The sequence below is a fragment of the Rhinolophus sinicus genome, chromosome X (assembly GCF_036562045.2).
Source record: "Rhinolophus sinicus isolate RSC01 chromosome X, ASM3656204v1, whole genome shotgun sequence".
In the NCBI taxonomy this organism is placed as follows: Eukaryota; Metazoa; Chordata; class Mammalia; order Chiroptera; family Rhinolophidae; genus Rhinolophus; species Rhinolophus sinicus.
The window spans coordinates 68,391,212-68,418,103 of NC_133768.1; the positions used below are offsets into that span (position 1 = coordinate 68,391,212).

The 26,892-nt window shown below is 41.5% G+C and overlaps 1 protein-coding gene across 1 annotated transcript; it reads right to left on the reverse strand.

Annotated features, from left to right (window-relative positions):
- Nucleotides 1-2,698: 2,698 nt before the first annotated feature.
- On the reverse strand, nt 2,699-14,911 carry XKRX (XK related X-linked). Its single transcript, XM_019716630.2, has 3 exons — nt 13,418-14,911; nt 9,769-10,037; nt 2,699-4,335 (listed from the first exon to the last, which is right to left on the reverse strand). The coding sequence occupies exons 1-3, from the start codon at nt 13,750-13,752 to the stop codon at nt 3,590-3,592; spliced, it is 1,350 nt and encodes a 449-aa protein (XP_019572189.1). The 5' UTR covers nt 13,753-14,911; the 3' UTR covers nt 2,699-3,589.
- Nucleotides 14,912-26,892: the final 11,981 nt, after the last annotated feature.

Sequence of the window (26,892 nt, forward strand, 5' to 3'; positions counted from 1 at the left end):
CTAAAGGACTTCTCAGAGACAGAGCCCCATGGGTTTAGATGGGATGTCCTGATAAGTACCCTACCTTACAGCTGCCCACCCCGCTTCCACACTAGGAAGCAGAAGTCAATGCTAATGCTAAGGACCATGATCTTGTGAGGTGCAGGCTTGATGGGGTTAGCTGAAAGAGCACTGAAGGTTGACCTAGGCTCTCAGGACTGTTGACAGCTTGGGGAGAGGGTATTATTCTCCACCATCCACATTCTGTGGCCTGCTCTAAGAACTAGGAGTCAGCTTCTCAGTGAGAGTAAGGGCAGTGTTGGCAAAAGTATAAGAGAATGAGCTTTGGCACTGACCTGCTCTGATTGGTTGTTCCTGGGGGAAGAAGTCATACAAACCTGAATGGAAATTCCTTGCTCCAGTTTTATTCCCATGACCAGGGTCTGGAAGATGTGTGTTTAAGAACACACAGGATGCAGAATCTTGAAACTAGAAATAGGCCCCTCTAGCATTCTCCCCCACCCCAGTCCCACTCCCAGTACCAATGTACATGCGAACACACACTTGGTTTTCACCCCAGGCCTTTCAGGATTTGACTCTTCTCTATAGTGAATTGAGTGGTACCCCTTAATAAGGAGTGTTTGTGAGAAAGAATGTTTTATATGAACCCAGACATAGCCCAGAAAATATTCCTGAAATCACTAACATACTAAAATTTCACAAAGGACCTAAGAGGATTTAAAGTTTTGTATCATGATTAAGAGTGTAAGCTCTGGAGCCTGAGAGCCCAAGACTGAAACCTGGCTCTGACACTAGTTGTGACCTTGCGCTTCACTTTTCTACACCTTAGAATCTTCACCTGCAAAATGGTGGATAATAACAGTACCTACCTCATAAGTAGGTTTTGAGGGCTGAATAAAATAATGCATATAAAGCACCATGCCAGATATATAGTAAGTGCTCATTAACATTAGCTATTATTTAATTCTCCCACAGTGCCTTGTGGTTCTATGCCCATAGTCTTTAAAGCATTTGTGTGCAAACAAAATAGACAATTAGCTCATTTAATAGATTTCCTTACCATGTTCATTTGCCCATATGTAGCCTACCAAATTTCCAATAATATGAGGAAATCTATTGTTACAATGGCCTATTTCCTTTCCCCCAACTTCGTGCTTCTGCCTTCCTTTTCTAAGACAGATTTGCTGGCCCTATCTCTGCCTCCTCTCCCACTCAGTCAGACTTGCCCCTACACAAGTACCCTGTGATGCTTTAAGATTTCAGAGGGTAAAAAGAGAGTAGTCAATTAAGGAAGTTGCAGATGGAAGAGGACACTTCCTCTGCCCCCGCCCCCACCACAGTCCACAATTCCATGTTCTCCTGTGTATTTAAGACTGCTGTGGAACATAAAGGCCACCCATATAGGAGGTTCTAAGGGTTCTCTTTTATATATATCGAGTGATACATTTGCATAATGTATCACTAGAGTCTCTTCTCCTTGGGTAAGGGCAGCAGGTTTTTCAGGTCAGAAACTGCTCCACACCTCTTGCTTAAACGTCCTGCATTCCTGGGATATTAAGTCACTGAGGCTGTGGAGGATACATGAGAAAAATATGCCTGGTACAGTACCAAGACACACTTTTCTGCCCTGTATATCTCCACTTTAGCTCTAATTGGTCTGCCTGGCTCAGTGTATGTCTCTCTTTATGTTTCATAGCACCCACCCCTTAAGTAGATGATTCACATGGCTTTTATGGACCAAATTATAGTTATACACTGCTTCTGCTTTCAATGGAGGGCATATTAACCAGTGGGGAGAAATTCTTGCTTGAATTCTGAAGAGGCAATGTTCTTCTGGAGGTCTCGTAGATTATTTCTTTCAAATTCACCTTGAATAACATAGTTAGAAGACAGCAGTATGAGCTTTTTATGAAAACCTAAGTCTCTTCATCATGAGAGATGGAATGAGGGAGTTGGGTTGAAACAGGAAATCTCCACTGCTCCAAAGCAAGGCACTTCAGTCTCCCCGAAACTAAGTAGTATCCAATCCTTTTAGCCCCAAACAGTGGTTGTAGATGAGAAAACCACACTCGATATGCCAGGAAATAGGATAATTCTGGCTAACAGCCCTGCTACTTAGAGGGGGGAGCTCCCGCAACATGTCCTAACACTGGACAAGAGGAGGGAAATGGCTAAATTCTTAGCATGATCCCAAGAGTAAAATTGGATGGGGATGAGAAGTCTTACATCGGACTGATCACAATTCCGCGCAACAATTGTGGCACTGGTACATGCTACTAGTAAGTTCTCACTTTCCTGGTCTGTGAGGGGCAAGCATTAGATAGATAAATGCTGGGATTCTCAGTCCTAATAGTAACCTCAATTCCTTGGTTACCTTAGGGGCATTCAGCTGACATTCCCATCAAAATACACAACTAATATGAGATGTAAACATCAAAATACATGAAAAAGGGAGACCTGCATTTATTCACTGGGGGTGTGGGAACGATAAGCATATTGTCCCAATTAGAAAATAAAACTCTGTGTCAGAATCAAGTATGATTTAATATAATCTGGTTTCCCTCCTCTGCCTTCACTCTACATTGGAGTGTTAGCCACCATCCCAAGCCCAAACAACATGAAGGTGATGTCCCAGATATTATTATGTTCTCTCTCTCCCTTAAAAAAAAAATCAAATAAAAAAAATACTCAGAACAGGAAAAGGCATAATGAAATCTTCATTTCTTCCACACATTAGAAACATTTTTAATTACAGTTCAGCTTCTCTAAGGACCATATCCAGTAGAAAAATGCCAAAAGCACAGAAAAGTTGGGTTGGAGGGAATCCCTGATAATGAGGCACGAAGTGAGAGATTTTACTCAGCCACTCCAGTGGACAAGCTGGAGGCTCATGCAGGTCCCTGAGAAAAAGAGTCATTCTGGCAAATGCCCTGAAGGAATCCTACTCTGCACTCCCTCCTCAGAGTGTGCCTACGAAGGTCCACTGAAAAGAGGGGTCCTTGATGAATGATCACTAGTAAAATCCTAATGGAGAGCTAACTCATTTGGGGAGCTCTTTTAATAGTAGGGGTTTTCTAATTAACAGTTTCTCATTGGAATTAAAAGACCCCAGCCAGGCTTGTTGCTACAAGTTCCACGTTAGTCAGACTATATTCTGGGGGATACTCATAACTAGTAAGCGGTCACATCCTCTGATCAGTCAGGATACATGATGGTGGGATTCTGGGCCATCTGCTCATCCTGGGGAAAGCTCAGTAATGCTTCAAGCAAATGATCAGAGCTAGAAGGTCACAGAGAGATTAAGGTGCATTATCCTGTAGGGTAGCCAGACAGCTGACGTGGGAGGGAGGAGTGCAAATGTTACTGCTGACCCTTTTAGGTACATGGTGGCTACCATGTTGTCCAAATATAGCAGTCATTCTAAAGGAAATCAAACCTATTTGGGGGCTGCTCTTTCTTCTGATAGGCTTACCAGAAAACTCAAGAAAATGTTCTGGTGGGTACTCATCCATAAGCCTCATCTTCTCCTTCAATTTCACAGTTGCTCTTGGCCATCCCCAACCCATCCCCGAATACCCAGAATATAGAATCAGACAATGCTTTGTCTTGCTTCGGCATCAAAGGATGGCTCCAAGTTCTCAACCCTGCCCCGAGGGTGCCGGTGGCAGCAGACACAGTGGAGGTAGTCCACTACATTGTGGGTGAAGAGTGAACGCAATGGATGCAAGTACTGGAAGAAAAGGAGCATGAAGCCAATGGAAATCAAGTAAGCAATGATGAGCTGCAAGGCAATCAAGGAATGGCAGTAATTCAGTAACACTTTCACTCCAAAGAACTTAAAAACTAAGACCATGATCACATTCTCTACCAATCTCACACTATAGTGCAGGCCCATATGTCCCCAGTTCTGACCCTTTTCCACAAGGTCCCTGTCTGCCAACTTCAATTGCAAAGCTGACCAGCAGGAGAAATTGATGCCTGCATAGAGGACAGTAACGGAAATCAGCACCACCAGGGTGCCTACCCGGCTGAAATTTTTCTCAATGTTATTGGGCATCTGGGCACCACTCCTCCAAAATTTAACCCAAGGCTCAAAGAGGATGATCAGGAAGTTGAGCAATAAGAAGGGCACAGCCTTCAATTTCAAGGTGGCTGAGAAGAGCACCAGAATCAGGAGGCGGGACGTGATCTCTAGTGTCCTCCAAATGGTGATGCAAAGGACTTCCAGCAGCCCCAGGCGGATTTTGTACTCATCATACTTAATCTGGATAGCCAACATGTTGCAGAGCGTAGCCCCATACGTAACAGATATCAGGGAAAAGACCATTAGCACAGCTGTAAAAAGAAAAAAAACAAGAAACAAAAAATAGGCCATCAGTCAATGTTGGTGAACCTTGTATTCTGACCTAGAGATCCAGAGAGAAGCTACGTAAACAAATAGCATGCACAAAAAGAAAATGGAAAGGATAAACTAAAAAATATTTTTTCATGATAGGGATTATGTCTATTTTTAAAATATTTTTTCTACGTTTCTCTAGTTCCTAAATTTCCCATGATGAATACACACTGTAATTTTCCAATAACCATATGATCATACACAATGGACTTTTTAAAAAGAGTGGGTCTCAAAACTAACATTAAAAGGTCATGAACATAAGAAGAGCACATATAAAGGGATAGCACAGCATCTACCTGAGGAAACAGGCTTCTGAGCAAACAATAAAGAATGCAGAAAGAACTCTTATCAGAAAAAACACAGTTTTAGGAGGCTCACAGAGAAGCCCTTTGGTTTTACAAGTCTCTTCTTTGATGTATATCTTCGTCAAGGAACTAATCTTGTTGGTGCATATTTCTAGAATGTGTCAAAATGCATGCTGGAAATTACATGAGGGCAGAAGGGACCATGTCTACTTTGTTTACTGCTGTATCCTGAGTCTGACACACTACCTAGAATACAGTAAGTGCTCAATAAATGTTGGTGGAATTAATGAATACTTCTGAGTTTAGCGAAGCAGCATAAAATACCCACTATTAGCAGCCCTTGGTTCAGCTGTGTGGAAGCTTGTGGAAATCACTGAGTATCTATGTACCTCAGTTTCCCCAATTCACTGAGCTACTCTAGAGGTGCTTGTCTTAATCATCAGCAATGGCAATTTATCACCCCAATGCTTTAGGAATCACCAAACTTCCAGCAGAGTGCTTTAAAAGTATGAAAACTCCGTTTCCTAGCCCATGACATCCATACCACTATATATTAGAATAGGGGCCCTGAAGGGCCAGGATGCTCACTAACCTGCTATGCTAAGTCCCAACTACAGATCACAGCATGGCCCTTTCCTTTTCTTCCTTTATATCAAAGGATACCGATCACTAAGAAAAATCTAGTGCTTTCAAGAAGAATGATAGGCCTGAGCGGTACTCATCACCCCCTGAAGAAAAAAAAACAACTGCTGAAGCTTTCTGTTGCCATAAAAACACTGCATCCAGAGATCTAGAGCTATGGAGGTATCTATTTAACCTGCAAGAAAGATGAAGGTCTCCTCATGGAAACCCAAAAGGAAGCACAGCTTTGTTTACTAGATCTTTTTCAGTGCTAAGAGTGCTGAAATCTCAAAGACTGGAATGGGAGATTCTCCTAAAGTGTCTACTCTTAGCTGTATTTTTTTAAATTTTTCCAGTTTTATTGAGATATAATTGACATATAACATTGTATTAGTTTAAGGTGTGCAACATAATGATCTGATATACCCTTAGATTTATAAACCACTCTCAGTCCCATCCTTAAGAATTGATGTTCCTCCTGGAGTTGGGAACTTCAGAGCTTACGTACATTTATCCTAGTGTGGTAATGCTTTCCCTTAAATTAGAACCCATTCACTGATAGTAGTGCAAGAAAAGGAGGAAAGCCTGATGCTTCCAATAAGTGTAAAAACACCTTCCATCTGTCTCTCTACAAGTAGACTCATGCCATCAGAGATCATAATGCTGCTAGTGAATTCACTCATCTGTGCTGATCCAGATGGCCTCTAAGAGAAAAAGGGATTAAAAAAGGGGTAGCAAGGAGAAGGTAGGAGGAAAACTAAACCAAAAAGTTGTTTACAAAACCTTAAAAGAGACGGTATTATCAGAAAGTTTTTAATAGGAGAAATCACTGAAGAATTGAAAACAAGACCTTGAAGAAAGCTTCCTTTACATCCTTTGCATAGTAATATAGATAGAAATGCAGGCTCTAAATGCAAATATCCTGGATTCCAAACCAGTCTTTGCCACCTAGTATTATTTATGGAGCCTTGGGGAATTTGCTTAGCCTCTTAGTGCTTTTGCTTCCTCATGTGTAAAATGCGATAATAGCAATAATTATCTAATAGGATTGTTGTGAGGATTAAATGAAATAACTACATGTAAAGGGCTTAGAAAAATGCCTGGAACATAGTACTATCTGCTAGCTCCTATCATCCTCACCATCCTCACCATCCTCACCATCCTCACCATCCTCACCATTCTCACCATCATCCCATACTTCCAAAAGTGTAGTAGGTGCATTTAATTTACTTAGAAACTACCCTGACAGTTTGGAAATCAGGTGATTTTAAAACTGATAGAACACCTAGAAATAAGCCTTACAAAAATGTGTAAGTCCTTTACACATATAGCAAGTTTTCTTGCTATAGGTCTTACACACTTATGACATAGATTGTGGTGAGGTTTCATGGAAGTATACTAATCTCCAAATTCATCAAGTTGTATACATTAAATAGGGAGAGGTTTTTGTTTGTTAATCATGCCTCAATAAAGTGTTTTAAAAACATTTAATGAAATGGAGTGATGTATTATCTTCTTCTAATATGAAATTGATTGATCCTATGAAGATGTAAATTCCCTCCAAAATAGCCTAAATAATTTAATGTGATCCCAATCACAGTCTCAATGAAATGCTATTTCTTTTGTTGTTATTGCTTGCTTTGTTTTGTTTTTTGGTGGGGGGATTGACAAATTGTGAAAATTCATCAATTTGGAAGATCAGGCTAAATTACTCTATCAGATATGTATTGTGAAAGGCCTTTGTGAAAAAAAAAAAAGGCACAAGACCGAATATCAATTAAGTATTTGAATACATAAAAATGTAATACTTCAGAATGCCAGAAGTATACTATGCATCTATACATCGTGTGCTGCACATGTGTTCTGCACATGTTACATGTATGACATGTATATGCACATTTAAAATATGTGTGTATGTACACAAACACAAAACATTATATAAATGTGTACATACATACTTATCCACAGCAGAGAAAGGGTTAATAGCGAGAATAAGTAAAATTAATTACGTATTCTATAAATTAATAGAAAGATAACCCACTGAAAAAATTGAGAGCAATTTAGAGAACACAATGACCAAACATGAAAAGATACTCAGCTTGCTTCATAATAAAGAAAGCAAATTATTTTAAAAAATCATTTATTTTATAATTATACAACTAAATGATATTTAGTTTAAGATATGAAGAAACAGGCATATTCATAAGCTGTTGGTGAGAATAGAAATTCATATAACCTTTAGGGTGGGCTATTTGGCAGAACTGATAAAATTCTAAACATGCATATTCTTTAATCCAGCAATTCTACTGCTCAGAATTTATCCTACAAAATCTCAGTCCAGTACACAGATGTTCACTGAAGCATAGTTTGTAATTAGAAAAAACTTTTTGTGTGGAAAATTAGACACAAACTTTAATCCTACCAATAAAAGTTTAGGAAAATAAGAAAGAATGATCCAACTCATATAAGGGAAATATATATTATATATTTATCATTATTACTATATATGTATGTATAAATAACTGTTGAAGAAAGATATATTGGTATACTTTTGAAAAAGACATGTTACTGAACAGAATGTTTAATACAGTCCTTTTTTGACAAATATATATATATATATATATATATATATATATATATATATATATATGTTGTATGTATGTTTATATTTACATAGTAAAAAGAAGTCTGAAAGGATATATACTAAGTGATTAACAGAGATCACCTTTGAGGAGACTACATTTCACATACATATAATATATTATATATATAATATATATTATATATTATATATATATTTATTTCTATATGGTTTTGAATCTTTACAGCCGTATATGATTTTTATAATTAAAAAAATAAGCAGCAAAAGTAAAATGTGATCATGATAAAAATTTCAAACCATACAGCGAAGGGTATAAAATAAAAAGGAAAATTTGGATGACTCATTTCCACTCCCCAGAGGTAAACTGTTTCCTGCATATCTTTCCAGAAATTTTCTGTGCATATACAATTATGTGTAGGTCCGTTGGTTTGTTCATGTATTACCTTTATAATGTATACATATTTTAATTAGATGATTTGATGACCCTCAAAATTCTCAGGAGGAAAAGCATCATTTCCAGAGATTTTTCTCCTCACACTATTGTCCATTCTAGGTATGTAAAAAGCTTTAAGAACAATAGAACTTCATGAACAATTCTTAGTGGAGAAAAGCAGAAAAGAGGGCAAATTTCCCCTTCACATTTGAGACATGGGTGTTTGCCAAGCAGGGTAAGTGCCTAATAATAAGAAAATGGTACAAAGCTGTACCCACAGCTGTACCAGCTCCAGCCCAAGCAGATGAAGCTAATCTTAGGTTGTTAAAACTTATTAATAGTATTTTATCTCAACTTTGAAAACACTGACTCACATTTCGTCCTCTGCTAGAATTCTTACTCATCTCAGGATCCCTCTTTTACAAGTGGGAAATGAAGATGCCTAACTAATCAGCACTGCACCTTCACAGAGGTCACTAACATCAAACATCCCTATTTATTTACTTATTTTACAAAAGCTCTTAAAGAATTTAAGTTTTATGGATTTTCTTAGGATTGGGGGCAAGTTATGCTTCCTAGTCAATGTGTTCCATAAAATCGACAAAAATAAAACAAAAAACAAGGTGACAAATTAAGACAGAGACCAATCTGGTAACTTCCCCCAAAGATCACAGAGAAGATCAAAACTGGGACCAGGCATGACTCTCATCAGTATTCGTCCCACACCCATTCTCTTTCACCCCACTGGGAGAAGTGATTAAAATCACTGTTCCAAAATGTGGCTGACCAGAATCAACTGGGTACATTCAAACAGATTCCTGGCTTCCCCCATCAGGTCTGAGCAGGAAATGTGATTTTAAAAGCAGCTTTCACCCAGTAATATGTTTCCTCATGATCGATAATATTTGGGAACCTCTTATTTAAAGATAGTCATCCATAAAACAAACAAACAAACAAACAAACAAAAACCCTCTCAGAATAATTTAAACAATTTGGGCTGGGGAATATGTCCTACTGACTGCTGGTATTACTAGCTTCTTTTGGGCCCAGAGAGAGTTTATCTGTGGCATCTTTAGTTTAAATAGCTTACCCCAATTTAAGAAATCTGACAGGCCTGAGGTCAGATCCCCAAATTCTTTGACTATCTACCAGTGTTGTCCAGTAGAATTTTCTGCAATGATGAAAATGTTCTGTAATACCTGTACTGTTCAATAAGTGACCACTAGTCACACATAGCTATTGATACTTGAAATGTAGTTAGTATGATTGAGGAAGCAAATTTTTAATTTCATTTTTCTTTTTAACTTAAATAGCCACATGAAGCTGCTGGCCAGTGTATTGGACCACTCAGGTCTAGAAATCTAAAACCCTTGATTTAAATGGAGCCCTCCCCAATCCTGACCCCACTCACCTCTACCCTGGGGCACTTCTGCAGAGATCAGGGTCACATAGAGCTGATAGGTCAGCTGGGGCACTGAGCCCAAGAAGGCTTGGATCTGTGACATACGTTTGTAGGCATTGCGGTGCATAGCCAGGGTCCGGATGGAGTGGCCCACCTCCCATTCTATCAGCACCTCCTCGCCATTTATTAGCATCTTCTTTCGGGTGAGGCTGACATAGGGCTCCTCCTGCCCTTCTTTCTTCCACAGTGTGAGGTACTTAATCATGGCCTCCAAACATCTGCAGAAGTAAAGCATCATGGGAACTTAACTAAAGCTGTCCTGTGAAGGGAGGTTGTAGTGAGGGGGGAAATAATTTGGGGAGGTGATGCTACTTTTTGCCATTCCTTCTCTCCTGTTCTACTCGTTTTTCATGAGTCAAACAGTTGGTCATGCCTTCTAAAAGTTACTTGAGTCTAAATCTTTTATTTTTCCCCTGTTGGTCATGGACCAACCTAAGAACACCATTTCAGAAGTGTTTCTTTGAGGACTTAAGGAATTGCTTTGTCTCCTTAAGAATAGGCCTGTGGTAGAAAAGTGCATTGACCACAAAGATATGAAGTAAATAATGTGCTGAAAGAGAATAATGAAGGTTCCAAAAAGCCCTGGATTTCATAACACCTTAAGTTCCTGAGGTAAAATATTCCTAACTCAAAGCACTCGGCCCCATAATCAGGGCTCCTGAGTTCTGCTTTTCCAAGAAAAAAAGCCTACAACTATGACTATCTCAGCCAAAATGTCTTGGAGGGGAAAAAAACAACAACACCTCTCACATACAAGGAAAAGCCATTTAGCAACAAAGGTACTTAAAAGACTTGACAATTCAGAATCGAATGCACTATGTACCTAGAGGACTTCAAAAGTTCTCTCTAAAGGTTGCTTTAGAGGCCTCCTGACCTGTTTGTGGACAACAGCCTTTTAAACACCATTCTTTATTTACAAAGAGGAAAACATCCTGATAAGAGTCTACCATCCTTGAAATCGTGGTAAGACCACATTTCCTGCTGTAGCTGTACCCATTCCATTTCCTTCATATAAATCAGAACTGTTTAACAGTTCTGATGTGATGAATACAAGTAACTAGAACATCTTGTTTTGGAACACCTGAGCTACCAATTCCTCCGTTCACCCTGAAATGAATGGAAATTGTGGACTATTTCTTATGAAGTGTGTAGTTTGAAACATCCACTTTCTAGGGACAAACTCGAAAACCAGAAGAGAAAAAGATGGAAGGAGACAACAGAGAAGGAAAAAGTGACATTCCCTTCCTACTCAGGGAAAATGTATAGTGCATTTCTAACAAAAGATTTTAGATTTTAACCCAAGCCCATTAATGTTATTGCTGAATAAAATATTGGAGGAGGCGGTGGCATGAAACGTTGATTATCTTTCTATTCTTAAGGCTATTTACTGGTTTAAGTAAGGATGTTAGCCTTGTTTATAAGGTTCATAAATTAGAGTACATTTTCATTTCCAGAAGTATCTTTGCATTTCATGTAAGGGAGCCAGGCCCTCTAAACACCTTCATGTGCCTAATAGCACTGATCAAGTTCCTACCTAGCTAAAAAGTAATTTGCCTTGAAAATAAGAATATCAAGGATATAATTTATCAGCTTTTAATTATTTTTTCCCTGCTGTGGGGCTAGCTGACTAAGATTATAAATGGTTTCCAATAGTTTCTAGTGGAAGCTAAATGACTGAAATGAAATATAGTACTCAACACACCACATGGAGGGTCCAAATCAAAGATGACTTGGGAGGCTACAAAGCAAAAAGGGAAGTAAAAACTGGGGGCTGGGTCATTACTTGCTGAAATTTGCATCTTGAGAGTGTTTGAATCTGTTAACTCAATAAATTGCATTTGAAAAGGGAGAGAGAAATGGTTTCTATGCTCCTCTAGTAACATCTCTAAATTTCTTGGTTCCAAGTTCATAATGAGGTCTTCCTTTTACAGCTTAACTTCAAAGATTCAGAACTGAAAGGACCTTTTTAGATTACCTAGTCCAAAGGTTGTACATGGGCCAGCTGAATCACAGCTGACCAACAACTGCAGTTTGTTTGGCCCATACCATGTTTTTATTTCATTAGTCAGTTGCCAAAATTTTAAATCATTATATTTCTTATAAAATCCTGTCTTGGAAGCTTCTCCTGAAAAGTTGGGTGATCTGGCGATACTGGGTCTGAATTCCAACAAGGAAATAATGGGCAGGGGCTATAGAGTGGCTGCCTCCTCTAGGCAGATCACGTGGACTCCAGATTGCCAGTTCTCACTGCTCTCCATCATTTCTCTAACACTGAGACTCCATTTTCATTTATCGTCACATATAAAGCTACTGTTTTTCTCATACTTCGCCCACTTCAATCATTTATGATATATGCCTGGTCTCTGTAAGCATTTGAGATCTATGATCCAGCCTAACCAACCCATTTATATTATAGATGGAGGAACTGCGATCCAAGGCATCTTCAGAGATTTCATCAAGGCCATGCAACTAGTCGATGACAGAGAGAGGACTAGATTCTAGATCTCCTAAATTGTAGGCCACTGTTCCAGTTGATAGCCCATATTTTTCTCTGATGGAGCATAATCAATTCCTCCCTGTTTAAACACATATTTATTTTTAAAAATTTTAAACAGAGAGTTCCATTCTTTATCAGTTTTAGACTGTGTTTATTTCTATAAGGATGAAATAGCTTCCCATCGCAATTACAACATCAACATTCTGAACCATATTCCTCAGCTGACTGCAGATTTCTGCCGCTCTTGCAGTCAAGACAAACTTGGTCCATTCCTTTCTCCTGACCTCATAAGTTTTGCAATGTCTCTCTACCTGGAAAATCCCGTAGTGTCCAGATGAGACTGCTGACACAGATGCCTGCCTCCCTGGGATAAGGCACATTCTTGTCCCTTCAAGGCAATCTGAGTGGAAAGACTTGATACTATTACATTGTGCTACAGCATCCAGATGGACAAAAGAACTATCTTCCTTTGCCCCCTTCTAACCATGTACCTTCATTGCAGAAAGATACAAAGAGATAAACAGTAGACAGATGAACTGACAGAGAAAAATGAACTACAATGGGTTGAGGTACTAGATGACCACAGATGGCTTAAAGTATTTTCCAGATGTCAAATAACTCTGGAAAATTTTAAAATGGCAGCAGCAGCACCAGCCCAAGTAGTTCAGGGTAAAGAACCTGAGTGTGAGATGGGATGGAAGGGGGGAAGGAAATTTCATCCATCTATGGAGTGTCTAAAAGGCAGTCAAAATAACACACTCTTAAGCTATGACCAGTGTGCACAAGGTGACCACATCAGTTGGTCCCATACCAATTTTCACAACCCAAAACCAGATAGCAAACATTGTCTCCTCTATGAAATCTTATCAATGGTACCACACATAGTTTTGGAACACAGGTATACGTCCTGTGTTCACTGCGGTGGTATTTAAGGTTTGCAGATAAGATTTTTTTGGACAGTAGTCAGAGAAGCCAAGAGTGGGAGGATATGGGAGAATTAATTAGAGGCACAGTATCAGTCACAAGACTGATTGGCTTCATTTTTCTCTGCATAAGTGTGGGGTGGTAGGGGAGAAAGGAAGAGATTAAAAAGTTGCTCACCTGATAACAGGTCCCAAGAGGATTAGATGCATAAACAATGATAGTGGCTTGTCTTTGGCCAGATCTCTGTGGACAAAAATGAGTGTCAACTGGACCATAATAGATGAAAACATAAAGAAGGAAAAGGTGTATGTCATCCAGTAGGTTTCACTATTCTTTAGATAGATTCTAACCATGTACAAGGCAGATGCAGCCTCCCCACAGTACAAAAAGGTGGAGAAAAGGATGCCAAATGGAAAGGTAAATCGGGGGTTGACCCCACGGATGACATCTTCCTCCAGGGATGAAATCAGATCCACGTTTGGCTCCTCAGGAATTTCATACACTCGGTCCATCGTCGAAGTTCTGAGTGTTGTGGTCTGGTCTTCAGAGCACTTCCCACCCCCAAACCCCAAGAGAACCTTGTAGCCACTGCAGTCCAAGTATTGGCGAGGAGAGCTGTCAAGTCTAATTCCAGTTAGGAGATCTACTAGTCAGAGCAGGAGACCGTCTCTTCTGGTCTCAAATTAGACTTGTTGGAGTCTGGGATGGAGAGCCCAGGAGTACCACTTTGAACGTGACTCCTGATTGACCCAGGATTACAATCGTCAATATACATGCTGTGCAACTTGGACGAGGCTAAAGCAAGCAGTTTTGCACCCAGTCCAGAGTCCAGTTCCAGGCGCTTGAAGGGCCATGGTGACAGTTGTTTTCGTGGCAGCTCCTCCTTTCGCGGCCCCCCAGGCCGGGGCGGGGGGCGTAGCCACTCTGTCGGGACACCCGCACTCAACGGCTCCTGTCGAGGAGTCCTGACCAGTGTGCCCTCTCAAATCAGCCGATAACTGAACCAGGGCAGAAGAGGGGGCGCAGCCTGAGCGTCCCTTCGTGGATTCAGTTCAGTGCCTAGGTACCGTAGCTAGTGCTGGGCTGTGGCTATTAAGTCGCCCGCTCGCGGGCTCGCCCGACGCTTCCTCCGAACCCGGGCTGAGTCGAGTGTTTTGGGGATGGCTTCTCAGAATCCAAGCTCCGCCCCCAAGGCAGCCGTGCCCGAGGCAGGAGCAAAGCCACAGCGCTGTCTCCGAGTGCAGTCTCTGGGGAGAGAAGCAGAGTGCGTGCTACAGGGTTAAGAGAAAGCTGGAGGGGCTTTTTTCCCACGGAGAGACTTTCCTACCGAGAAGCACGACGTGCGAGGCGCCAACCCAGCTGGGCATGTGTCGCCAAACTTGGGTGCCTTCTGCTGCCGGGGTCCTGCCTTGCCCGCATTTCAGCTGTGAGAGGACGGATGTTTCAGGAACTAAGGCACCAATGGGCGCACGGGGGCTGGGGGCTGCGAAATGGGAGGGATAGCTGGGGCCAAAAAGCAGCCTTCGAGTTCCAGGGCGGGATGCTCGGTGTGGAGCGGCGAGACACAAAGGGGCTTGCGCCAATCTTCAGAAGCACTTCTCACCTTGACTTCCAACCCTGGAGGGAGCCACAGCTTTCCTCTTCCCCCAAAACAGCAGATGCCTGCTTCTACCCCGCCCTCCCTAACTAGCTCATTCCCACACTTGCTCAACCCACGCGGTTAGGCAGGTGTGTCTCCCTGGGCCTCACGGTTGAACTTCCCTAGGTCCTATTGCCCTGCAGATAATATCGTGGTGGGGTGGGGTGGAAGACCTGGGAGGCAATTGGGCCACAGAGTTTCCTTTCCAGACAAAACTGTATGCAGCAGAGGGAAGATAAAGAAGGATAGGAGGGTGTCAAGACTCAAGGTCAGCCCACAGACACTGAAAGCTGATATTATATGCCTTAATTTCTTCACTTGCAAAATGAGGAGCCTATAGGAACTTTAAAATGAACTTTGAGGTCTTTGGCTGGGAGGTTCTGAAGAGGTGCCAAATTCTAAATAGACTGAGAGGAGCCAAGAGAGCTGTTAGTAAAAACTGAGAGGGATGTCTTAAAGAACTCTGAAAATTGCCTGAATTCTTAAGAGCAATACTCCCCCACTTCACTGAGCTTTTGTTTGCATGCCTTCATTTGCATAATTCTAAACCTCAGAGAAAAAGAAAGCATCTGCCTCCTGGTAGTAATATAAATGTAGCAGAGCCTGTGCCAGTCTCCTTTTGCTGCAGGAAGTTAGTAAAAAGAAATCTGTGTGAGGATTGGCCAAGTAGTAGCCACCAAAATGATGGCCTTGAGAAAGACTTAGTCTTGTGTTGGTGTTTAAGATCCCTGAGATTGCTGCCTCCTTTGCTCAGGGCTGATTCAGAGACAGATCAACTTCTAAAGTTTGTTGCTTTTGAAGTAGTGGTCCCATCTTGGTCTGCACCTGTGCTACCAGCTGGGCTAACAGGCTGACCCTTCCTACTTTCCATTTCACAAGGCGGGTCCACACTGTTTGAGAACATCTCACACAGTGTTGATTGCTCAGGGCTTTCCAACTGGCATAAGGTTCTCCACCAACAGTATATGGTGCGGAACTTCTTGGGGGCTTCTTAGGAACCTATTCTCAAGATTGATCTCAAGTAAGGTGACAAACTCATCTTAGGTTGCTCAGGATGAGTTGGTCACCCTAACACTGGAGACTGAAGCTAGGAAGAATATAGAATGCCAATGCTTTTCTTTTAGTCTTTCCTCCTTCTTTCCTGTGCCTTCATCACTCCCCCAATACACAAATCTACAAGGCCTTCCTACTTTGGTCCAAAACAACTCCTGTCTGCCTTTCAAGACTCTCTATAATCACTAGTATTTCCCTCTCCAACTTTATTGCCGACGTCACTCTACCACACACCCTGTGCTCCAGTCCAGCAGGTTTTCTCACTTAATTATACTTGCCTTGCTCACTCCCACCTCTGTGCCTTGTTGAGGCCATTTACAACCCCCTTCACTCTTTTCTCTCTAGTCCAAACCCTGACCTTTCAAGGGTCAGCTCAAGTACAAGTGCACCTCATTTTATTGCGTGTCACTTTATTGTGCTTCACAGATGCTGCAATTTTTACAAATTGAAGGCAAGAACCTCCAGCAGTAAAAAGATTACAATTCCCTTTATTGGGATGGTCTGGAATCGATCCACAATACCTGTGAGGTATGCCTGTACTACCTCCTCCAGGAAGCCTTCTCTTACCTCCCTAACCCTCACTTTTCCCTTTGTCTTTGTGCTACTGGCACATGCTCTCTTGTACTAGTCCTTGAACAATTTGTGTTTGTCCTGCCTCCCCAACAGAAGTGTAGACACAGGGAGTGTTGCTCAATTACTCTTTATTGTGGTTCTTGTTGATGGCAATGGTGATTGACAAATGGTGATGGTGATGAAGCTTCTTACCCCATACTTCCTCCAGGAAACCATGCAAGACTCAGGCACACTCATCTCTAAAAGCTGTACCTTCTGTAGCCAGGGCATAAAGTCCCTTGGGACACCCACTGCCTTTGTTAGCCATTCAGCTCACAGAGGATGCCAGGCACATGATCTGTCCCTTCTCAGAATTCTTACAGCACATGTTTGTCAAGACCACAGTTCAGCACCAAATTACAAATTATTTCAAGTGTATTAATTTTTACTCCACGACTAAATTACCATACGCTCCTTGAAGGCAGAGCTGCTGCTGTTACACTTTTTCTGAATTCCCCCATGGCTGGTATAGACCTGTAAATTTCCTGCCATCTGATCCCCCTCACCCACCAGCTTCTCTATTTTCAGCCCCAGGACTCTCTGGCGCTTTAGGTCACTGAATCCTCTGGTCTCTTATTTCCCTGTTCCTTTTGCCCTGCTGGGAGAAACTGAGAATTTGCCCTGCTTCTGTCCAACTCTCTTTCCTCTTTCAGGCAATCTCCAGACTCCAGCCCTTTACTCTTTTTAGGACTAGAGACATTGGAAATGTTGACAGTCAGGAGACTGCTGAGGCCCTGGGAACCCCTTCCCCATTAAGAGCACTGATATCCCAAGGACTGGTTATCTATGGTGATACCCCTAGCTAACCCCTGGATGCTAGGTAGTGTTCAGGGAAATTTCTTCCTCTTGAAGAACCAAAGTTCTGCAGGAAAGGGTGATCCAAGATTGATTCCTCACCGACCCCTACCTCCAACCCCCAACTCAGCAGGAACAGAAAATAGGTCTAAAAGCTCTCGGCGTCTTTATCAGCATTCAGAACCTCTCTGAACCACGTAAGGCTCAGGTATAGGTTTGAGCTTTCAAGGCCATTGTAGCCAGAGCTGACTTGTAAGACATAGCTGGCATCCACATGGGAAGAGGTGATTGACAAATAAATGGTGATGGTGATGATGATCCAGTCACAGGACTCTAGGTGGTGGGAGGGGCTGGGCAAGGCCTGGAAAATCAGTAGCTAGGATGGAAAAATGGCTTCCTTCTATAGAATGCTCGGTTTGTACTGTTAGCATCCTTCAAGATACCTGATGCAAAATCAGTCACATAACCTCTGTGCCTTCTCTCTCCCTTTTTTAAAAAATTATATACCATAGTCGTTTTTGTTTGTTTGTTTATTTTAAGGAGGGTGCAGCTCACAGTGGCCCATGCAGGAATCAAACTGGCAACCTTGGTGCCATCAGCACCACGCTCCAAACAACTGAGCTAACTGGCCACCCCTGTGCCTTCTCTTTTCGACAGACTCTTGCCCATCCTGTTTCAAGCCACTCCCTCATCAGTATCCTCCCTAGGTGGCATCTGGGCCTGGAGTCAAAACAAGTGAGTTCCCTGCAGCTCTCACCCCTAGCATTTTTCTTTTTAAAAATCGGGTTAAAATGATCACCTCAATTAGCATCGAAGGGGAAGAAGTACTATCACAAAATGCAGCATGGAATTTGGGGAGAATGGATGTTGCCAGGCAGTTGGCAAGCTCTACTTACCTTGCCCGGTGGAGGGAAGGGATGGGGGGGGGGGGTTGTAATGGATATAATTTATTCTTTAAATAATGGCTGTATTGAGATATAATTTACATACCATACAATTCTCCCATTTAAAGGGTACAATTCACTTGTTTTAGTAAAAAGTTGTACAGCCATTACCACTATCTAGTTCCAGAATATTTTCATCACCCCAGAAAGAAACCCAATAACCATTAAGCCTTCACTCCCTATTCCCTCCTCCCCCAAGACCTGGAAAAATAACTAATCTACTTTCCATCTCTATGGATTTGTCTATTCTGGACATTTCATATAAATGGAATCTTACAATATATGGCCTTTTGTGTGTCTGGCTTCTTTCACTGAACATAATGTTACCCAAGTTCATCCATGTTGTAGCATGTGTCAGTACTTCACTTCTTTTTATGGTGAATAATATTCCATTATATAGAGATACAACATATTGTTTATCCATTTATTTGTGGATGGACTTAAAGGTTTGTATTAGTCAGGATTCTCCAGAGAAACAGAATGGTGAGGGGAGAGGAGGAAGATATGTTACGAAATTGGCTCATACAATTACAGAGACTGGTTTGCAGTACAGGCAAGCAGGCTGTAAATTCAGGAAAGACTTGATGTTGCAGTCTTGAGTACAAAGGCCGGAGCCTCAAGTAGAATTTCTACATTGCAGTCTGGAGGCAGAATTCCTTTTTCTTCAGGAGACTTCAGTCTTTGCGCCTCAGGCCTTCAACTGATTGGATGAGGCCCATCCACATTATGGAGGGTAATTTGTTTTACCCAGCATCTACTAATTTAAATGTTAATCACATCTAAAACATACCTTCACAACACATCTAGACTGGTATTTGACCAAACAACTGGGCATTACAGCCTAGTCAAGTTGTCATATAAAATTAAGCATCACAGGGTTGTTTCTACTTTTTGGCTCTTATGAATAATGCAGCTAGGAATATTTATGTACACATTTTTGCATAAACGTATGTTTTGAGCTCACTTGGGTACATTCCTACAAGTAAAATGCTCTGGATCATATGGTAACTACATGTAAAATTTTGAGGGACTGCCAGACTTTTCCAAAGTGGCTGCACCATTTTACATTTCCATCAGCAGTGTTTTTCCATATCCTCAACAACACTTGTCATCTTTTTCATTATAGTCTTCCTAGTGGTTTTGGATTTGCATTTCCCTGATGGCTAAATTGGTTGTGTGTGTGTGTGTGTGTGTGTGTGTGTGTGTGTGTGTGTTCATTTGAAAACCAGCTGGCCACATTCATTCAATTATTTCAATAAACATTTATTTGTAAATATTTGTAGTAACAATGAGCAAGACAAAGATCTCTGCTCTCAAGTAGTAGATATTTATCCTTTTTGAGAGTGTTGCTGTCCAGCATTTGAACCCCTTTATTTGGGGGAGAGGACATAGGAATCTTGGTACCATGTTTCCCCAAAAATAAGATGGGGTCTTGTATTAGTTTTGCTCCAAAAGACGCATTAGAGCTTATGCTCAGGGGATGTCATCCTGAAAAAATCATGCTAGGGCTTATTTTCTGGTGAAGTCTTATTTTTGGGGAAACATGGTAGGAAGATGGTCCCTCTTACAGTCAGAGCACAGGTATGTGATTTAGCCTTACTCAATCAAAGGATTCATCCTCTGAATTGGGAGACAGTGACCCAAAGAAGTAGACAATCTTCTCCAATTGAGACAGTCATGAAAATGTACCTCTCAGTTCTTCCAATGTGGAGAGTGTAATTGACCTTTGCCCCAGCTGCTGTGCTCTCAATTCACCCCAATATTTGCTGCTTTGCTCCGAGGCCACATTGCTCCCAGCCAGTAACTGAGCACAGCTGGGATATGAAGTTAGGTCCATTTCTGGGAGACATAGGACTGTGTGACCTATAACTTTGGCAACGGGACTCCCCTTCAGCCTGGCCAAACTTTATCAGCACTGGACTTCAGTCTTTGACTTCATAGCCAACCTTCTTTCCTTCTCCCATCCATAAGGTCAGATTTACATTGAAGTCTGACAGTTCTCCCAGCTTCCTCCAGCTCCCTCCCTATTTTCTCTCACAGGCATTCTCCCCAATAAATCTCTTCTGTGTCTAATACCAGCTTGGTATCCGCTCCTCCGAGGACCTGTGCTAACACAGTAATGGTGTGAGCAGTGGCAGTGGTAGTAATTATGGCAGCTGTGATGTTGGCTGTGTAGCCCTAAGTCTGGTTCTCCAGTCCAAGCTGTGATTCTGTGAGCTATTCCATATGCTTTCAAGACAAATGTTTTCTGCTTAAGTTTGTTCACAACTAAGAACCCTCTGGATTATATGGAGAAGGGACAAAAACATTCAGTTATGACACAGCATGACACAGAGTCTGTGGGAACATGTAGGGGGCACCTAACCCAGTCTTTATGAAATCTCAAATAAAATAACTGTATGCTATCTGGAATTGCTAGTCAGCTCTTGTCACTAACCTGATAGGCCATCCCAAATTCAAAGGGCCATGACCAATTCCCCAATTTACCATTCCTTAGGCAGTTCTCATAGTTACATTCACAGAAGAATCATTTGGGGAGGAGGACCACTCTCAGACCCCAGGGACCCATGCTTTTCAGCAATGCAGGTGCTCAGAGAATTATACATTAAGAAAAACTATCCTAGGGGTAGCCCCACAATCTGTCCCCAGAATTATTTAATCCATTATCATAGTATGCATTTCATAAATATTGGCAGCAAAGGTCAATTAACTCTGTGGCCTGGGCCAGAGTTAAGATAGACTTAAGAGTCATTCCACTCACAAATGTCTGTCCCTGACGCCAAAGCCTTTGATTTCCTTGGACTGCCCACAAAGAATATCACCTGTAGTTTGCTCCCTAGTACAATTCAGTAAGAATTAAACTATCTGCACAATTTTCATATTCTTTCTTATTGGATACCTTATGCATTTGTTGGACCTTGATGTGCTCAACCTTATGGCCAAGTGGAGGAGCTATTCCAACAGTGCCAAGAGGAGAAAGAGACTCCCCCTAGGCTGCCTGATGACTTAATAGATGAGCTAAGAGTAGAAAGCAACAGGTAAGATCATGAATCTTGTGCCATTACCAGATTACCTCCCCAGCATGCCTGCCTTTCCTATTTGGCTTTACTATGAAAGGGTCCCCAAACCATAAAGAACTTCAGCTCTCTTTTTTAAAAATGGAGTTATTATTAGTGGGAGAAGTCAGAACAGCAGGGAAAGTAGGGTAAATTAGGTTGGCAAAGTAAGGGCCTGGAAAGAGAAATCAGGTAAAGACGGAGTAGTGAGATCACAGTGGGCCAGTTAATGTACAGTCCTGTCTGTTGGGACAGAAATCAGGCCATGCCAAATCTCTCTTACAGACAGCAATATAGTGTAGTTAAAAAAAAAAAAAGCTACATTGTGGACTGCAGTAAAAAGTTGTGAGTTTTAATCCTGGATCTGCTTCTATATTTCTGTGTGATCTTGGCCCTCTCTGAGATCTCTAAGATCCCTTCTAGCTTAACATCCCATGACATCTGTGTAGTTGGGCATGGCTAGACCTCCTAGAAACTTTGATTCCACATGTAGTAGTGTGGTTTTATAGCCTGAACAAATCAATGGCCAAAGTGCCCTAACCAATTTCTCCTAGAGATATAGTCTCACATGTGAAATACAATATGTATAAACATGTCTTGTAATAGCCAAAGATGGATACAACCTAAACATCTACCAACAAAGGACTGCTTAAATAAATTCTAGTACATCTCTAATAATTATGAAATACTGTGCAGCCATAAAGAAGCTCTTTATATACTCATATGAAACAGTATTCCATGTAAAGTGAAAAAAAGCAAGGTGCAGAATAGCATTTATGGTATGCTATAATTTGTATGAAAATGAAGGGTGTATATATTCAAATATGTATAGAATATCTCTGGGAGGGTATACAAGACACTGGTAGCAGGTGACTGACACCAGTGAAGTGAAACAGACAATTAGGGAGGTGGTTGGGAAAATATGTATTCATCTGTTCAAAACATTAAAAAATAACCTTAACCATGTCACAGATCCATCTTTTTCAACCATCTAACAGAACCTAAGTGAACAAAGTTAGGAGTGACTTTGTTTCTGAACGCAGAAAGAAGAATTGAAGACAATTTCTTGTCTTACTTAGCCTGTCTCAGAAGTGTGTAGGTGGCTATGATGGATTTTCAGCTTGTTTCCTTCCCTCTCTGCCCTCAAGACTGGAAGGTGCATCATGAGAACTGCTTCAGGCAACTGACTGTCAAAGCAAAGTAAAGAGGCTAGGAGAAGCTACTGTTCAGGTGAGGCCTGGAAGAAGAGTGAAGCAGCAGTCAGCAGTTCACAAACTGCCAAGTTAGTCACCTAAAGAGACCTTCTCATTCCTTGAAAAACTTTCCACGGTACATTGTAGGGTCACTGGCACTAGCCCACATTCCCATACAACAAACTAAATTTTATTTTCATTATCAGTCCCTTAGAACAAAAAGAGTTCATTCTTTTTCTCTAAAATAAATATCATAAACAGCATTCATTGAAAGCTAGTAGCAATATAAAAAGTACAGAGTTTTTACAATATAAAAAGTACATAGCCAAGAACTGAGTATACACAGGTTAATACATTCAGTGAAAACAACAATTCATCCTCTATTTAGACTTTCTTTCTTTCTTTCTTTCTTTCTCTCTCTCTCTCTCTCTCTCTCTCTCTCTCTCTCTCTCTCTCTCTCTCTCTCTCTTTCTTTCTTTCTTTCTTTCTTTCTTTCTTTCTTGGAGGGTGCAGCTCACAGTGGCCCATGTGGGGATCAAACCGTCAACCTTGGTGCTACCAGCACCACGCTCTAACCAACTAAGCTAACCAGTCACCCCCTATTTAGACTTATTTTATGAAGGATAATTATATGTTAAATTGAATGAAGAATTAGGCTTTAAAAAACAACTCTTCAAGCAAAAAGTGTAGGGCTTGGTTTTAATATTCTAAATGAGCAAATTTAATACTTCTTTGGTGAAATGTAACTGATTACCTTTAAATATTATATAAATTGGAATAAATTAAAAGAGCTCTTTAGTTTAAATAATATTAATACCAACATTAATTAAATGCTTACTATGTGCCAAGTACTGTTGTAAGCAGTTTCTGATCTCATTTAATACAACGCCCTTATGAAATAGGAGCTGTGATCATCTCCAGCTTATAGATAAGGACATTGAACTTATAAGAAGCTTATCTAGATTAAAAGAGCTTAGATAGTAGGGCTGGGATTTTAACCCAGAAAGTCAGGCTCTGGTGTCTGGGTCCTCGTCATTTAAAACAACAAACAAATTATGTGAAAAATTCAAATAAGGCCTGCAAGGAATCAATTTGACAGTTCCAAAGGTATCAGCCAGAAAGATCTGGATTTGTGAAGTTCATACCTGACTGGTTTCCTTACCTATTTTCCATATTCTACACCTTCCCACCTTATCAAGCTTCCTATGATAGCTCTATCATCATGTCACTCCTTTAACCGGCAGCTACCAAGTGCTCCCTTCTTCCTGTCTAACAGATCTCAAACTTCAATGTGCATCATACACACCTGGAGGACTTGCTTAAAATACTGATTTCCTAAACTGCAACCCAGAAAATTTGATTTAGTAAGTCAGGATGGGGCCTGGGAATCTGTGTTTTAAGCAAGCTTTGCAAAACTTGCAAAACTTGGCCTATGCGGAGAAAGCCCAAATGCTTTGTTCTAGCATTCAAGCTGTCCATGACCTGACCCAAACCCACTTAACTCCTAATATGAATGCTCTATTCTAGAATTGCCGTTTTCCTCAAACTGGTCATAATAGGAGGCATTTCTAACTCTAAACCTTTGCCCACCCCCTCCAATCCTGGAAGGTGCTTCTGGAATGACCTTCCAGCCTTCTTTCTTCCTATCCAAACACTATGCATCCTTCAAGATCAAGCCCAACTCTCACCTGCTCTATAAGACTCTTCTTAAGTTCTCCAACCCTGAAGGGTATTGCTTTTTTCTGAACAATTAAGTCACTACTGTCTGACCCCAATCCTTTAGGTATTTAACTGGTTTCTATATGCCTTGCTTTCCCAATTAGACTGATGACTGCCCCTATCCACATGTGGTTATTTAAATTTAACCTAATTACAATTAAATATAATTAAAATTTCAGTTCCTCAGTTACACTAGCCACATTTCAAGTGCTCAAGAGTCATATGTGTTTCGGTCAGTGCAGATAAAGCACATTTCCACATTACAGAAAGTTATAATGGACAGTGTGACAAGCGTCTGCTATGGCTGTCACAGCTCTCCCTATAAGCATTGCTTGCTCCAATGTTAAAGTAAATATGTATCCTGACCACAAAAAGTAATGGATTTTCTGTCTGATTCACATTTCCAGTAAAAGTAAGGAACTCAGAAGTTAAGTCTCAAGTATAAATATCACTCGGCATTTCTAATCAAGCCGCAGAAACTTTGCCTTTTCTCAGTTCTCATCGTCCTTGATCTCTCTGCTACATTTGGCATTATGTAGAGCAGATTCCCGTCTCCTACTCGAAATGTTCTCCTCCTTTGTTTCCATGATGCTCTAACAACAAGAATGATCATCATTAATTTATTGAGCTCTTACCATGTGCCAGACACTGTACTAAGTGAAGTATGTAAATACCATATTAGGTAAGTACTATTATTATCACTATATTATATATGAGGTATCTGAAGTTGAAAGTAGTTAATTGATTTGTTCAAGGTCACAGAGCTAGTAAGTGGTGGTGCTGGGACTAGAACCCAAACCTCTTTTAAGGCTTCTCTCCGGAGTCAGACTATCAATTTCAATATCAAAAGACAAAAACAACAACAAAAACACTGAAGAAAGCCTCCTCTTCTTTTTCCCCTGTTCTTCTAAAACTTTTATTCTGCCTATCTGACATACCCCTTTGGTAGATTTTCAAGGTCTTAACAGCCTGGGGAATTTAAAGCCAATTTATAAGTAATTGAGAAAAAAGTAACCACAGTAGGTCAGGGAGAGCAGGGACCATGTACTGCCTTTCATTTTCAACAATTCTGTTGTTTTCTGCTAAATACCCTGTAGGTCCTTAACATTAAAACCTGTGTTGTTCAGAACTTAGAGTTATGATTCAATCACTCTGCCAATAGGCCATTTTAATTACACTGAAGACCATTTATAGCTTTTATGTTCTCTGGGCTGGGCTTTTGTTGTGAAGCTTCAGCCAAAGCTAGTCAAACATGACAGAGAAGTGCTAGAGGAGTTCAGCTTTAGGTTGGAACAGTCACCTGCTTACTAGTGTTTCACGTTATTTACCCTGTTTACTGATACCCTTAAGCAGGTCAAACTCAGCATTCTTGGCCAGTAGACAGAGAGTGACGATGTAGAAAAAAAGCTAAGAGCAACCTTGCCTCCTGACTTCATGTAAAAGAGATGGTTAACCCTCTTGATCCTCCAAACTCGCCAGGTTCCCATAATGTGTTCTGAGCTACACAACATTAGCTACTGGAAACAAGGAGCTAAGTTAATAATCATGCGGATTCTTTGGCTTTTGAAGCCCCCATTGCTTAGGTTAAAGAATATGGAATATGGGAAACCTCTGTACCTTCCTCCCAATTTTGCAATGAACTTTAAACTGCTCTAAGAGATAAAGTCTTAACTGAAGAAAAAGAAATAAAAGGAGGAGGAGGAGGAGGAGGAGGGGGAGGAATACTGGCTCCTCATCCTACTTCTGCAACTAACTGGCCATGTGTGTGGGGTGGGCAGGGGGGGACAGAGCCAGGAGTGCAGTTTCCAGGCTTTCCGCCTCACGTAGAAAGGTGCTGGCTCAGGTAGTAAATGGCCATCAACTGTGATTGGATGGCCATCAGCTGTGGCTTGTTGGCCGTCACCTGTAACCAGTGAGCCATTGGCGACTAATATAATTGCTGTGGCTACGCTAGCAGCAAATGGGGGGCTAGCAGGAAGATGGTGGCTGAGCTAGCAAGCGGCGGAGTGTGGCGGAGTGTGGATTGCGGATTCTGTGGCTCCTGCTTCTTGTGTCTCCAACCCAGCCGCCAGCGAGAATATAGTGGTATGACTCCCCTACCTATGGCTCCGTGGGGGTTCCTTTTTGGCCTCACCATGTCCTGCATTCTTGTGTGGGGAGTGCGACCAGAGACTCCGTAGACCGCACCACAAATGGTACAGCGAGCAGAGTACGGTGCCAGCCAAAGCCCTCCAAAGGGCGGTGGAACAGTTTGTGCTTATGAACACTCAGTCTCAAGAAGACCAGGAGGAGCAGCTGCCAGAGGGCTCGACCCCCGTGGAGGGGTGGAAAGACGTGGACGGTTCCCCAACCAGCAGAGGCCAGAGAAAGCAAAGGTCGTTGCGGCCCTGCGGGCTGGCAAGTGCTTACTGAGGCAGCCCGGATGCAGGACTTGTAATCCCAGGAGGAAACGCTTGCTGAGTCCTCTGTGGGAGCTGAGGGTGAGGTCAAGGTCGTCCCTCACCCCCAGGACAGCCCTGGCGAATGACTATGGACTATGGGGAATTGCCTTCTATCCCTAATTTAATGAACCGCTTGACTGTTTGCCTGGGAACATACCACCCTGTAGTGGAACTGGCGGATGTTTGCTTTTGTGTCTTGA

Bases quoted from the DNA above. Each gene is read 5' to 3' on its own strand.
- XKRX (XM_019716630.2), bottom strand. From the start codon at position 13,752: ATGGACCGAGTGTATGAAATTCCTGAGGAGCCAAACGTGGATCTGATT. The intron at 10,038-13,417 runs GTGAGCAACTTT...TTACTTCTGCAG, and splicing joins CTCTTGGGACCTGTTATCAG to ATGTTTGGAGGCCATGATTA. The intron at 4,336-9,768 runs GTGAGTGGGGTC...TTCTTTTTACAG, and splicing joins AGAAGTGCCCCAGGGTAGAG to CTGTGCTAATGGTCTTTTCC.